Here is a 15,270-nt window from a genome sequence, read left to right on the forward strand (position 1 = left end):
AAAGTTAAACATGAAATGTCAAAGTTAACTTCAACTGGCCCTTCGAGGGCCACCATAACGCTCATGTGGCTCTCGGTGAAAAAGGAGTTTGACAGCCCTGGTTTAAAGCCACAAAACAAGTTAATTTATTTTAAATCTTTCTTCAGAGAACAAACATTTTCAAAGTGCCTCTGGAACAATCAGCATATAGATTATTCTGAATCTGAAATAATCTGGTCGAGCAGTGAGGAATGAGTTCTTCGTTTCACTCAAAGATGGAAAAAATGGTTCATTTTAGAAAAGTGAGGCTCAGATAAAAATGCAGCGAAACAACAAGGCAGCAAAATGATTAAATATAAATATAAATAAGATTGAACAGACTGATGTGAGGAATAAAACATTCTGACTTTCTCTGATGTGTGAAAAACGCATCATAAAGAGCTGCCGTCAGGGATGAGGGGCACGTTTTCCAAAGACTTTGTGGGAAAAACAGCATGAAATGAAAGGAGCTGAAGAACCTGAAGAGACTGAATAACTGAGGAGCTGCTGGTTAAACTACGCTGTTTGACTTATTTAAGACAGATCCAGTCCAGTCCTGATGGTGGTCAGAGGGTCTGGTGTCTCCGGTGCAACGAGAGCCTGTAGCTCTGCTCATAATCCAGGCYGAGTGAAGGAGGAGCTGCTGACACGAGCAATAAGCCAAACAGCAGAACCTCAGCTGGACAACAAAAAGCTTACTGCCGTTGCTTTAATAGGAAAGCGGTGCTTTGAAGTCACTTTTCTTTTGGCCTGAATTYACAACTCAAACTCTTTTGTAGCCATCAGGAAATCTGAACTAATCAGCACTAATCAAGCCAATCAGCAAAGAAAACACCTGGATCGGACCGCTTCCACCTGCGAGGCAGACGCTGTCCCTCCTATCGATGTTGGTGGAAAAGGACCGCGGTGTCGCCGTTTAATTCCAGCTCCCTCCTCCTCCTGTTTCCACAGAGACGTTACCGCAGGAGAGCAGGATATTAATCACTGAATTAATTATCACGGGGCCGCCTCGAGGGAGCAGAATGGGAGTATTAACCCTTATTAAGAGACAGAGAGCAAGAAAAAGGAAAAGGAAGTGCTATTTCCAGCTCTGCCTTTCCTGTCAGAGCCGTGTCAAGAAATTTGTAAAAACCATCCAGATGAAGAAAGAGGGAATTATATTTCTGAGAGAGGACGAGCCAAAGTTAGAAACACCACAAAATCAGGAGGAACTCGCTCTAAAAGGGATGTTAAAATTTTTTTAAGGGTAAAAGTCTTGAAGGAAGGGTCGTGTGCATGGAATGTATAAAAAATATTTTACAATAAATAAAAAATGTTTTCTCCTCAGAACACGTAAACTTTCATTTATTATAAGACCAGGATTTTTATGAAAGGGTATTTTTAAAGACAATAACTCACATTACTATAAACTTTATGGACTTTTCTGAAAGAATATTGAGTAAAATTTAGAGAAAAAAATCTTCAGAAAATAAACTAAAACATTAATATGGAATTAATCAATATGCAATGTTTTATTTTCTGTTTTCTCCTCTCATTAAATACATTTCTAATAAGTTTTTATTTATAAACAAAAGGCCATTTAAAAAGCCTCACTCAGTTTCTGGAGAGTCAAACTCTAGGCCCGCGGGCCAAGTGTGGCCTTCAATACCATTTTTTACGGCTCTGAAGTAATACTTTAAATTCCTCTGTATTTAGGGCATTCACTTTCAAGCCAAGAAAATTACAGTTCAGTTTTTCAGAAATCTTTTATTCTGGTGTGAAAAGAGTGACAGAAACATAAGTTTAATMTTTTTTTATCCACTAGGTTTTGTATGTTCTAAATGCTATATTAAACATAATTCGGAAAAAAATCCTTTGTTGTTCTGTAAGAATAATCTATTCAATAACATTTTTTTTTCAATAAATATTAACAGAAATTTGCTCTTGATCTGGACCAGATTTTGAATTTTGGCCCACTTGTGTCATGAGTTTGACCCTGCTGTTCTAGACTAACCTGAAACTTTTATTTAAAACAAAATTGATTCCCTTTTTTGTCTTATTGCGTCGTTTATTTGTAAATGAAATAGTTTGAATATAWCAGGACTTTATTGTATTGTTTCCTGTTTTACCTGAGTCAATTTTACATGAAACAATTATGGAGAAAAAAAATCTCAATATGTGACCAATGCTAGTCTGAGCGAGGTCAAGGCCAGTGGTGTCTTAAAGGGGACATATTAAAAATTCACTTTTTAGTTATTAAATATATTTTGTTGTGGACTTGGAGTCTCTAGGAGGCAGAAAAGTTTAATTCAGTCTCTCCCGGTGTTGCAAAGATATCTTTATGTTCTGTTTGGGTCATATTTTTCAACCTGTTCTCTATTCCCTATCATTGAGCAACACGTCATAGTATGTGCTGCAGAACTTCTAAACAAGCTCCTCTGCATGTCGCCCTGTCAGGTCAGGCCAGAGGTGGAGTGGGGTGGTTCTGTGCCGATGGATTGGAGGNGTTGGGGGGAGGTTGGTGAAATTAGCAGTGACAGGTAGAAAACAGACGAGGACCAAAGCCAGAGACAGAGCGGGGGTTGAAATGTAAACTCTCCATTCTGATGCCGACATTGTAGCACAGCTTTAAAGCCCTTATCTGCAGCACACAGGCGGAGACGTGGCGGGCAGTGGGGGGGCRGGGTTATGGCGGTTGGTGGAGGGTGGTCAAAGCAGGAGCTCTCCTGGATAAAATGGTGCTTAATCACAGACAGACGCCCACTATAATCTCGTCTACAGGTTGCTTACGTGAGGTCGGGCTACAATTTGAAAGATGCTTTAATGTGCCTCCGGATCCTCCATCTCGTGTGTTTCTTTGTTCTCCTCTGGTAGGGGTGGGGGGGTGCGGCTGAAAGATACAGGCTCATTTGGTTGTCCTTTCATCTCCCAATATCTTACCAACTCTATTACACCACAACATCCATAAGGGCTTAACAGATGCAATGATTCATGTTAAAAGCTGATATAGGAGACATTCTAGCAGCTGCTTAAAATAGCCGGCGAGCAGGAACTTTAAGCTTGACAAAGCCATTCAAAGTGCCGAGAAAAGCCTAGAAAGATGAGAAACCACTGAAATTACAAGCCTTACCAGTCTATGGGCTTCACTGTGTCTCAGAATAGAAACAAACAGGAAGCCTGATCTTTGACGGCAGAACAAAGATTCCTCCGAGCAGCGCAATTAACTGCACGGGATCGTTTCTCCACCCTTCTACCAACGTTTACCGGTCTGCAGAGTTTTATCTTCTTTGGAACAAGGGGGGAGAAGTGGCACGCTTTGAGACAAAGAAACCACATAACTCAAGCTCAACAACACACGCCGAGACAACCCGACTCGTGTACGAACAAAAAACAGATAGACGGTGAGGAACAACCAGATAATGAAGACAGACTCAATCAATACCAGCAGACTGGTGTTTGTTTCTAAATACATCATGACTAAAGCACACAGAGCAACACAGAAACACAAACACAGAAAATAACTCTTAAATATTATATTTATGCATCTAAAACCACAGTTCTCATGCAGCTTATATGAAGCAGCTCCTGCCTCRCTCACAACCTGCTGCTGGTGCATCTGAGACCTGAACATCACTCGTTCACCCTGTAATGGGCTCAGCACCAAGAGCCAACATCTCTCTCTCCATTCAGTTCTTATGGAACTTGAGAGATGAGGCGACATTCGCTCGCCCTCCTCCAGCCAAGCGACCGGCGAAACTCATTCACGTGAATCTTCCCTCTCACGCTGGCCTTCGACGCGACATGATAGTTGAAAAATGTTCCATTTTTGTCGCTGTCGCATGGCGCTACAACCAATCAGCGAGGGACTCGTTGACTGACCAATGAGAGGAGAGTAGGCTGCACACTGCAGTTAGCTAACACTTTCAACGTTATTTCAGATCTGTCAAACTTACAATTTTATATGACATTTCACAGGTGATTACTGAGATACACATAAAAAAGGCAGCCATGTGATAATTTGTTGGTGCCAGGGTGACATCTAGTGTTTCCCCTACGATTATGCAGGTAGGGCTCCCCCCCCCACCCTCGACACACCTGACTGAAATAAACAAGTGATTGACAGGCTTCTGCTAAACTTGATGGCATTCTGAGTAGGTGCGTTGAAGCGAGGAAACATCTGAACCATGCAGGATGGTGGGCCAGGTGTACCATGCAGGATTGTAGGAGGAAAGAGCTACAAGGTGAGTCAAAAGTCTCAGGACACCTTTTTATTACAGAAACGACAGAAAATTTAAATACCTGAAAACCCCAGCAAGTAATGGGTGAGGGGGTCTTTATTCTAGGCTAAAACCAGAACATGTCTGCCATCTTGAACGCTGCCATATCTGATCAAAGTAAACTGTTTCCAATGGTAAGGAGGTCATATAGCACATCATTTTAAGGGTTTGATGTGAACAATGGAGGCTCTTTGGCCACTCACACCTATATCGATGTGATTGTTCAAACAGTGATCACCAGTACCCTGCAGCCATCAGTCCCCATGACTCGAGTCCAGAACACCTTTGCTGGGTTGTGAGTGAGACATTAAATGAAAGAAACAGTTTCCAGCTACTTAAAGGGATGAAAAAGGTGATAATAATCTGACATCTTTAGATTAAACTTTGAAGTTTAATGCAGGATAAAGACACGGTTGAATTGCTTTTTTTTTTCAGAACCTCCTTGTTTTTGTGCCAAGGATGTTCAGAGAGGCTGAACGACACACTGATGGGGTTTCCTCCACACCTCTGTCACAAACTGCTGCTTGTCACAGCGGGGTGTCAACACCCGTTCAGCTTCCATCTACATCAATCAAACTTGCTTCAAATATTGATGAAGGACTTAATTGGATTGACAGACGAGGGATTTAACCGCGCAACACTCAGACGAGCGTCAGCGCCGAGTTATCTGTGTGACCGGCCGCACAATCCGGTCTGACAGGATGTCGAACGGTGATTATTTTTGGCCTTGAAGGTCATGTGGTTAGCGTGCTGAATGAGTGCGTCTTACCTGGGGGAGATGTCACAGCCCTGCTGCATGAAGGCGCCCAGGGAGAACCAGAGAGAGTTGAAGATGCCGAACTCGTTGGGGGGCTGGTCGCTTGGCGGACCGTCTGTGCCCTCCTCGGGCTCCTCGGTGTGCCATTCGTACGGGCTGAAGCGGCTGACCAGGAAGAGCACCACGCTGACGCCGATATAGGCGAACACGATGCACATCCAGATCTCGTAGGCCAACGGGTCCAGGAAGGAGAACACACCCGGCTTAGACTTTTGGGGCTTCTTGATCATGATGGAGATGCCGAGCGACATGAAAGGTTTTGAGAAATCAATCACCTCCTCCCGGACCAACGTGATGGTCAAAGGGGCCACGGCAATTTCCGCTTTCTGCAGGGATTCAGGAGGAGAGGAACTCGATTAGAACATCTCAGATGGATCAAAACCGCTTCACAAGAATCACTGGGAGGATAAAATCATACAATAACCGATCCCACCACCTCTTTGCTCTGCAGCTGCAGAAAACTGCAAACTTGTTCGCTGGAAATCCACAAACCAGATTACAGTTGGTGCCTGAGCAACCCTGCCCGCCAGGCTTGGAAGCAGGGGGCTTACTCTTAGTGAGAATTTGAACTTTTATTACGACCATCTGACTCATAGAATGAAGAAAATTGAACTGGAGGAGAGAAAATGAAAGAGATTTAAGTTCTTACATCCTCAGCAAAAAGCACTAAGACGACGGCCTCGGGGCATTAATGTTCACTAAAATACACGGCGGGTTAAAGAGGCAGAGGTTTTTTATTTATTTATTTATTTATTTTTTAAGTGGCGGTTCATGTCTTTTCAGAGCGAGGTGAGGAGAAATGAACGGTCTGTTGAAAAGTCTTAAAATGGAAAGTGCTGACGCTTTTCATGTTCTCACAAGAACTACGTTTTTCACACTTTCCAGTGATCGAGACCAGATTTATGCTTTGAATCTTCACTCAAAATCTGTTTTTTTCCTTTAACCTTCAAACTATGTGAAAATTATAGAAAGGAGAACTTGCAAAGCCTCCATCTTTAGGTTTAACAGGAAATCTTAGGTGGTAGACGAGAGGAAGAAGTACAGGAGCATTATTATGGACTGGGATTAAGAGCCGTACTGACAGAATACAACACTTTCCTTTAACAAACTTGTAAAGTAATTTGGCTCTTCAGTCAAAAATAATTTCTCAAACTGAGTCTCTGCTCCAAGAGCTTTTAAAAAAAGACAGAAAAATAAAGCTCAGAGCTCCCCTTGGTTATTCTTCACATTGTAAGCGGACCGTGCCGCCTGATCAGTCCCGACATATCCCAAACTGTGACTGAGCTCGCTGTGGTCGCTTCACCGTGAGTCACAGAGGCAAACAAGAGGCAAGAAGGAAAATGAGAGAAATGACACTTAGCTGACCCCACAAACATAAAAACAAAACAACAACAGTTTTTTTGTCTTGTATGTTTCAAACAGAATGCTGCAGCTGCATAAAATAACGGCTTCAGGTCAAAAAAAGCTCAAACTTTGTTGTGAAAGATCTGGGACAAAAATGGTAACATTTTTCAGAGAAGTGCTAAATTCTCCAGCTGTGGAGGAAGACGAGGATGATCTTAACAAAAACGAGGAAGCTGAAAAAATTCACAGAGAATTGGAGGAAAAGACGGAAAATCTGCTTAGCATGAATACTAATATTAAAGCATGATGGAAACAGAAGCTGAGATGGACACAGGCAATAAAAAACAATTCATGTATGCAGATGATAAGTTCCTGTCACACTGTAATGTTTTAGACAACTTATAAAAATGTTTTAATGTCTAAAATGCTAATAAAAGTTATAAATTTGATCAATTTGTTAGCATTATAGTATGTACACACCTAAAAGAGACTTCCAGCTGATTTGTTTAACCCCATCTTCAATGTAGATGTTATTAAAATTGTCATAAGTTGGCATAAGTTGTCTAAAACGTTATAGTGTGACAGGACCTTATCATCTGCAAATGTGAATTGTTTTCTTTAACAACTAATGTGTTGCCTCTGTGTCCATCTTAGTATGTGTTTCTGTCATGCTTTAATATTAGCATTCATGCTAACCATTTTCAACCTCTTTTTCCTCCAGTTCTATTTGCTCAAACATATTTGTAACATGCACAAAAAAGGAGGTAAGATCGGTGCCGATTCATCATCAACAAGACGGCAGCAGAACTTAAAGTTTCATTCAAGTCATTCCTAGATTTTTTCATTTCACAACGCACAGTTAAAAAATGTCATTTTTGTCTGATATTGTGAAGCTCTACATCTGTTTATCCAGTAAAATCTGTTTTTAGGTTAAAAAAAATCCCTTGAAACCTCCTTTATTATCTCATACCTTTGCATCTTTTTTGATCCACAGCAAGGTCAACAACAGAAACACGCATCACTGCCAAATCAAATGCCACATCTTTAACGAGCTTTAACAAGCTGCACACCTCCGCTTCTCCTCTTTAACCCCATCAAAGCTCTGCCGCCGCTGCTGCTGCATACCCCCCACCCCAGTTAATACCACCTTACTGCTCACAGTTTCTGTTCAGGCGGGTTTAATTATCGACGACAAACACATAAAAACTGCGCTTTGCATCGTTTGACAGTCCAGGATTATCTTTCATTTCACAAAAAAATCTGGATATAAGAACATTATTTACCTGTCCAACAAACAGAAACCTATTTTTCCTCAGCAGTTTGAAGAAAACAGGAGGATTTGTGACCTAACTGAACAAAACCAGCATTTAAAACAGTTCTGACATCAATAATATTTTAGCACTTGAAGCTAACAGTTGAGGCACTGAGGTTTGGATTTACAGAGGATGGTCTCACAATAAATACCCTGCAGGATAATTACTTTGAGTTTGTTAACCTCTGAATGTGAAGCTGCTGATGTTTTAGAAACATAGCAGAATTATTCCTGCCTGTGCAGGCAGACGTGCAACAAGTTGCTCCGTTTCATCTCCTGAGACAAAACTAACTGCATGCTCTGAACTTTCTGCATGAAACGGCAGAATGTTGCATTTTCTCCACACCTTACTGCAACAGGAACAGTCTAAGAAACAAACAAAGAAAAAAAACCTGAAGACTTTGCTTCTAAAACTCCCCAAATCCCAACCTCATTAAACACTGCCTGAGCAGCCGAATCAATAGGACCCCAAAAACCACAGAGTGCTGCTAATGTCCCACAGCCAGACACCACGGGACACATGCAGGTATTTCATGTCCACAATTCAACAATCGGAGCAAAACTGGGCTTCAGGAGAACCAAAAAAATATTAGGTAGGAGGGGTTTTAAAAGAAATACAGAAATTTTAAGGCTGGAGCTGAGCAACAGCTTCCAGGAGATGAAAAACGCTTTGGGTTTTGTTGGCCTCGTTAGAAGTTTGTTGCTCGTTTCCTGTTTTGGTTTTTCGTTCTGTCTCCTTCTAGAGAGGCACGAGGGATGCAAAAAAAACCCTAAGATTTGTGAGCTTGATGTCAGAACAGTATAAGAGGATATAAATGTCAGAACAAAAATATAGCAGCTGCATATTTCACTGCAAAAACTGTCCATCCAACCAAGTCTTACAATACTATATCCAGTCAAAAAAGTATTTTTGATCGTATTTTGAGACTGATAAGCAAGAGCAGAATGTGTTTGATTATTAATGAAGTTAGTCTGAAAGTCTTCCTGCACTGGAAGATTATTTCACTTAAAGATTCAGACTCAAATTAAGTGAAATAATCTGCCAAGACTTCTTGAAAAAAAGGAAAATTTCTGTGCTTCACGTGTTCCTTCTGAAACCTGATCAATTAAAACCAGGTGTTGAAGCAGGAAAAGACTCAAAACCAACGAGAAGTGAAAAACAGTAAAAAGGTGAACCTACCCCGTACACCAGCTCCCCAACCATGCCGTTCCAGATCTTCGTCTCTGGGTCCCTGGCGCCGTACTTCCCGTCGGGGACGATGGAGATCTTGTACTTGATCCCAATATGTTTGGCGATCTCCGAGGCCAGGTCCACGCAGTAGCCCTCGTACTGGTCGTTCCCCTCGTACATCTCCCAGTTCTTCTTCTGCATGACGTAGGGACCCTCCTACAGAGAGGGAACCACAAACCAGGGAACCAAACCATCAGACAAGCAGAGACCAGTGGGTCTGAGAGGACGCCAACTGTGGCTCGAACATCAAGTGGGATGACCAACGTTTATCATTTTAAATCCCTTTGTGGAGCTCTGAAGCAAAGATCTGTGTGTTCATCCAATGACTGGGTGAAATAAATCTAAGACCCCACTGTGAGGTTTTTCCAATGAGATGATGCCGTTTAATTAATCTTGTTGAGAGGACTGACCATGACAGATAAACACATTTTTGGATGTATAGAGAACTAACTCAGCAGTTTCTACTTCTTGATTCCAATAATCAGTTTCTCACCAGGATCTGATCTGATGTCTGATGACGACTAGGTGGTGGTTCAAAATTATAAGTTTTTTTCCCGATAATTATTGTTCCATACTTTCCTAACAGAGCACTTCGCACTCAGACTGCAGGTTTACTTGTGATTCCTCGAGTTTCTAAAGGTAGAATGGGAGGCAGAGCTTTCAATTATCAAGCTCCTCTCTTGTGGAATCAACTTCCAGTTTCTGTCCATGAAGCTGACACTCTGCCTACTTTTAAGATTAGACTGAAAACTTTCCTTTTTGATAAATCATATAGTTAGGCTTGGGTTTCCTGAGTTATCCCTTAGTTCTGCTGCTATAGGCTTGTTAGACTGCATTTTTTGTGTGGACTGTACATTTGAACTAAATACTAAAATTGTATTTTTCTGGTAGTTTTTCCACAAGAAGAAAATGTTAATTTTGTGGACTGTAAAGCTAGAATAAATATTTTCATGTGGGTATTTTATTCTTTTTGTGAATATTTTCCCAGCAAAGTCTTTATTTGCTTTGATGAATTTTCAACTTATTCAATTTAGGTCATTTATTTAAGCCGTTACATTTTTGGAGCACAGTAATGTCTATGTAAGCGTGTGTTTAAAGTCAGGTCTATGAGCTACAAGTTAGAAATGTATATTTCCAATAACTCAGTAAATGTGGTGAAGCTAAGATGTCCCAGCTTTTCACCAGCTTTGAATGCACCATTACATGTGTGAATCTGCCACGGTAAAAAAAATCTCAAAGGTCTAAATCTCAGGTGAGCTGATCTGTGCATTTGTGCTCAGTCAAATCTTTCTGAGAACAATTTCAACTTAAAAACACCACAGTAGTGTTGTCAGGATCCTCAGTCCTAAAACCTCTGGTTATTTGGTCTAAATCCAGCTCACAACTTCATCTTAAATCTGTGGTTACTTTAAAACATCTTTGATGCAATCATCAAAGTTTTGAGGTGTCATTAATGTGTCTGATGTAAGGAAATCCTTTGAAAAATACATAATAAATGAAACTGAATTACATTGTTGTAAAAAAAACCCCACAAAGAACACCAATACCTTGAAAATGATCCAACCAAATGTAGCCTTTGTTTAAAATCAGCCATGTTGTTCTGTTCTAATCAAGGACATTCAATCGTCAGTGCTTTTCAGCTAAAACTCAAAATGAGGAACAGCTGCATTAATTTAATACTTTAAACTCAAACAACTTCACAATTTGTCCCTAATGACCCGTTCACGAACACTCAGTTACTGAGCAAGGTTCTCGCCTGACACCTGGGAAYGATTTGGACTTCTGTCTCACTCAAGGACACTTCAACAAGAGGACAAGTGGAGCTGCAGGGTCAAACCAACAACCATGTAATTAGTGAGCGGCTTGGTCTACTTCCTGAGGCGGGAGCTGAATTAGCGTCACAAACAGAGTGTGACGGTAGAGTTTGTTAGTGAACGTCATCCATCGGGTAATTAAAAAAAATCATTTATCTGCAGATCTTCATTTAGACTCAACAATGTTTAGGTTTTTAATTAAAAAACTAAACAATACCTGGTCTTCAGGACTAATGGATCATTTTAACCAAACAATACGGTATCTGTAATGGACTGGAGACATGTCCAGGTGTCTCTGTAATGGACTGAAGACATGTCCAGGTGTCTCTAACAGTCTGAGGACATATCCATGTCTCTGTAATGGACTGGGGACATGTTCAGGTGTCTCTGTAATAGAGTGGAGACATGTCCAGGTGTCTCTGTGACAGTCTGGTGACATGTCCAGGTGTCTCTGTAATGGACTGGAGACATGTCCAGGTGTCTCAGTGACAGTCTGGGGAAATGTCCATGTCTCTGTAATGGACTGGGGACATGTCCAGGTGTCTCTGTGACAGTCTGGGGACATATCCAGGTGCCTGCAATGAACTGGAGACCTGCCCAGGTGTCTCTGTAATAGAGTGGAGACATGTCCAAGTGTCTCAGTGACAGTCTGGGGACATGTCCATGTCTCTGTAATAGACTGGAGACATGTCCAGGTGTCTCTGTGACAGTCTGGGGACATATCCAGGTGCCTGCAATGAACTGGAGACCTGTCCAGGTGTCTCTGTAACAGACTGGAGACATGTCCAGGTGTCTCTGACAGTCTGGGGTCATGCCCGTGTCTCTGTAATGGACTGTGGACATGTCTAGGTGTCTCTCAGATAGATTGGAGACATGTCAACAGGTAAACAAACAGACACGTTACTTTGACACAATATTATTTTATGATGTTAAAAAATTTGTTTCTTGTACATTTTTATTTGTCAAAAAACAAAGTATATTGATGTGTAGTACATGTACACAACACAATTTACAACATTTTCAACAGCTAAATAGGTTTTATGACCTTTATTTAATGGAAAAAACACCAAAAAATGTCTCTTAACTGTAAAATTTTGCAAATCACTGCTCCGAACTTGAAATGTTTAGTCAAGCTTTTAATTTGAAGGTTTTTACAGTCTGAGTTTGATGAGTGTGACAGGATGTGCTGATAATTTAATGCTGCTGAAAAAAATTGACAGATTCATGCTGTTTTTATAGAGCGTCAAGGAGACCCGAGTTAAATAAAACTGTTAACGTGAGGCTGAGAGGATGAAGGAAAGCATGACTAAGCAGAAAAGAGGGCGCAGAAATAAAGCAGAAGTGACAAATGAGCTGCAGTCAGAGCGGATGACTTATTACCAAAAACAGGCTCGACATGAACACAAAGTGATCGTGGGGGGGGGAAGGGAGGGGGTCCATCCCTCCACACTGAGACCAGTTCTGCATCAGTAGATTTTCTGCTCCTTCAGAAAAAAGAAAAAAAATCTAAATGCGAGGCTGGCGTTGGTTTTTCTCTGCTCGTGTTCCCAAACAAATTACTTTTGTCGTGGAACGCAGCGTGTTGCGTACCAACAATGAGAGCAATTTATTCTGGAGATGTGTTTGCTTGACATCGCCCGAGCAGGGAGGAAAAAAAGGTAAAGCAAAGAGTCCTCAGTGCTGGACTGAGTCTGCAGCAAAAACTAAATATTACTATGAAACATAACGACAAAGCAGCGCGCCGGTGTCCCGTCAAAATAAAAGCGTTTGAGCTCATAAGTACGTTTCACTGATTTTACAAGGAAATTACTGTGATTGTGATTCTGTAATTGTAGCACGGGTAATTAGCTGATGCAAATGATGGTGCAGGAATAAGACCAGACACTGTGGAAGTCAGACGTGTCATCACAGGATGAACTTCATATTCATTTTTAATGATTTATTTGAATCTTTTTTTTTCTCCACGATTGAAAGATTTTACAATTTTTATAGATTTTAAAAACATGAACTGAATTTATTGTAGATTTTCTTTAATCCACACTGATGACTTCAAAATGCCCCAATTGTTCTTTGTTAAGTCACCAGGTGTAGCTCGATCACAGGGTTCTTGTTTACATCATCTGGCCCAGTTCTGGCCCACACAACACACCAACACTCAGCCCAGATACCGCAAAGAATGACGGCCCTTTGGTGGTCCAGACGGTTTGTCCGAGGTGCTCCATGCATGGGCCACATCACATAAACCAAACCACGGCCGGGCCAGCTGTGGCACTGACAGATTTGGGCCACATAAACCAAACCACAAATGGACCAGTTGTGGCATTGACAAATTTGGGCCACATAAACCAAACCACAAAAACTATAACAGCTCAAACATCACTTAAGGCCAGATGTTAACATTCATGCCTTTTAATAAATGAGTTTATAGTCCTAGTACTTTTTTTCGTTTAAAGTCTTTCACAGACATTTCATTAAAATCACAACAAATTATCTTCTTGTGTAGACAAAGGGCGCACTGTCACGCAAAACTTCCAAAAACACTCGTCAAACCAAATTAAAGTCAGATTTAGTCAAAATGCTGCTTATTCTTCTAAAATACATATGTTAACCACTCTGTGGGATAAAATATTTTGTAAGATGAATAAAAGCCATGTTTGGAAGCAGTTGTCCAATCTGCAGCTGCTTCCTTTAAATTTTTCTGAGAATTTATCATTTATGGGAGAATTTATCCATCACTCCACCAAGGACACAAAGGTGGAGCAGGATTTAGTCACCTCCTAACTCTCACTGCAGCTGAGAGGCTTCTGAGGCTTTTATGATTCCTCTGGATGCCCTGCAGCCATTCCCGAGGCGACGCAGAAGCAGCTCTGGGCTCTGTCAAAAATATCCACCTAATAATAATATTCCTGACAGTCGCTGGTCACACCTGACCAGGTGTCAGTCTGTAGTTATTAGCCTAATGAAAGATTTATAACCAACACTCTGAAAACAAGGGACTACAGGTGGAGCTTGTACGAAGAAGTCCACATATTGTTTCAGTTTATAGACAGTGACCAGAAACGATAGTAAAAAACAATGTTAAATCATAAAAATCAGATTATAAACATGATTAGTTTGAATTTGAAGACCTTCTACTGAATTTTGTTTGTTGCACTTTTAATGAATCGTTTAAAAGATGACGGCTTAATTTACAACATCTGCCAAAGATGTTGGAGCATATGAGAAGGTAAACAGTTCTAATCCATATGATTTATGACAGCAGGGAGTGACAGCCGGAGGGGAGGAGGTAAAGGATGCAGTCTGTGTTTCTGGCACGAGAACACAGCGATGCTTCACGGGTCTTCACAGTAAAGGCCGGCAGCAGCTGACAGGCCGGTCAATAATCACAGCCACGCTGCTTCACTCACGGCCTAATGAGACCAATTAAACGTGGCATCAAAAAACRCACACAAACGCACACACAACAAGTCGGGGTCCACTTGATGGTACTGATCCATACGTACACCCAACATGTGTACTCGCACCGGAGCCGTTTGCTCAGCAGAACGTCTGCCTGTTTGGGTTTGTTTTTGGAGTGTTTGCGCAAAATGTCTGACAAACAATCTGCTGCTTGTTCTGTTTGGTTAGGAGGCATAATGATGGTCTGCAGTCCAAAAACAAACAACACAAACAACACACAAACAAAATTTAATGAGTGACTCATATCTGTCATCAGCAGCCACTTTAAACAATATTCACTTTTTATTTCACTAAATGGATAAAGAATCAGCTTAAACCCACAAACATAAATATGAATCTTTTTAAATATATGCACAGTTTTTTATGTTTTGTTACACTTTAGACGCACTTGATTTTCAGATCAACCTGCTACTTTAATAAATCTAAATAATTGTCTCGGTCAGCTTCTTCTAAACAAAGTTGACAAAAAATTAAAACAAGATATAAATGTGAAAATATCTAAAAAAAATACAATTTAAAACATTCTGCATTAAATTAGCTTTATGCTGAAGTCTAAATTTTATACTTGCTGTGATCCACAAAAATATTTGTATAAATGGCAAAGAAAAGTATAGTTTACCATGTAAACAACAATAATAAACAAAGGTTAGAGACTTTGTAGTATAAAATGTTGTAACATCTACAGAAGCCCAGACAGGACAAATTAAACAAATCTTATATATATATATTAGTTACTAATGCACATGTGTAAAATCAAGAGTCAACTTTTATACACAAAGATTTACCCAAAACTTTTAGTGAAAAATCTAAATAGTGTAAACTGACAAAAATGTGTATGGATATTTATAAACAATGTAAAAGTATTAATGTAAATAAAAGTTGGCATAATTTTTGTACCTGGCAGGTAATTAAATGGAAAAAAAAGTTACAGAAAATCAACTATGATTTTTTTTTTTTTGGTAGTAATATGTAAAACAGTCCGGTACTAACTTAGTACTTCCCTGGGAAATATATATATA

The 15,270-nt window shown here is 40.4% G+C and overlaps 1 protein-coding gene across 3 annotated transcripts in view; it reads right to left on the reverse strand.

Moving 5' to 3' along the window:
• LOC106514624 (glutamate receptor 4) overlaps positions 1-15,270 on the reverse strand; it is a 106,558-nt gene that overhangs the window by 18,953 nt on the left and 72,335 nt on the right. For all 3 annotated transcript variants that reach the window (XM_014003987.1, XM_014003983.1, XM_014003984.1), the window contains exons 10-11: positions 8,928-9,134; positions 5,044-5,417 (exon numbers count right to left, since the gene is read on the reverse strand). In XM_014003987.1, coding sequence (XP_013859441.1) covers positions 5,044-5,417; positions 8,928-9,134 — 581 coding nt within the window. The remainder of the gene's footprint in view (positions 1-5,043; positions 5,418-8,927; positions 9,135-15,270) is intronic.

Source organism: Austrofundulus limnaeus, unplaced genomic scaffold (assembly GCF_001266775.1).
Source record: "Austrofundulus limnaeus strain Quisiro unplaced genomic scaffold, Austrofundulus_limnaeus-1.0 Scaffold21, whole genome shotgun sequence".
NCBI classification, from domain to species: Eukaryota; Metazoa; Chordata; class Actinopteri; order Cyprinodontiformes; family Rivulidae; genus Austrofundulus; species Austrofundulus limnaeus.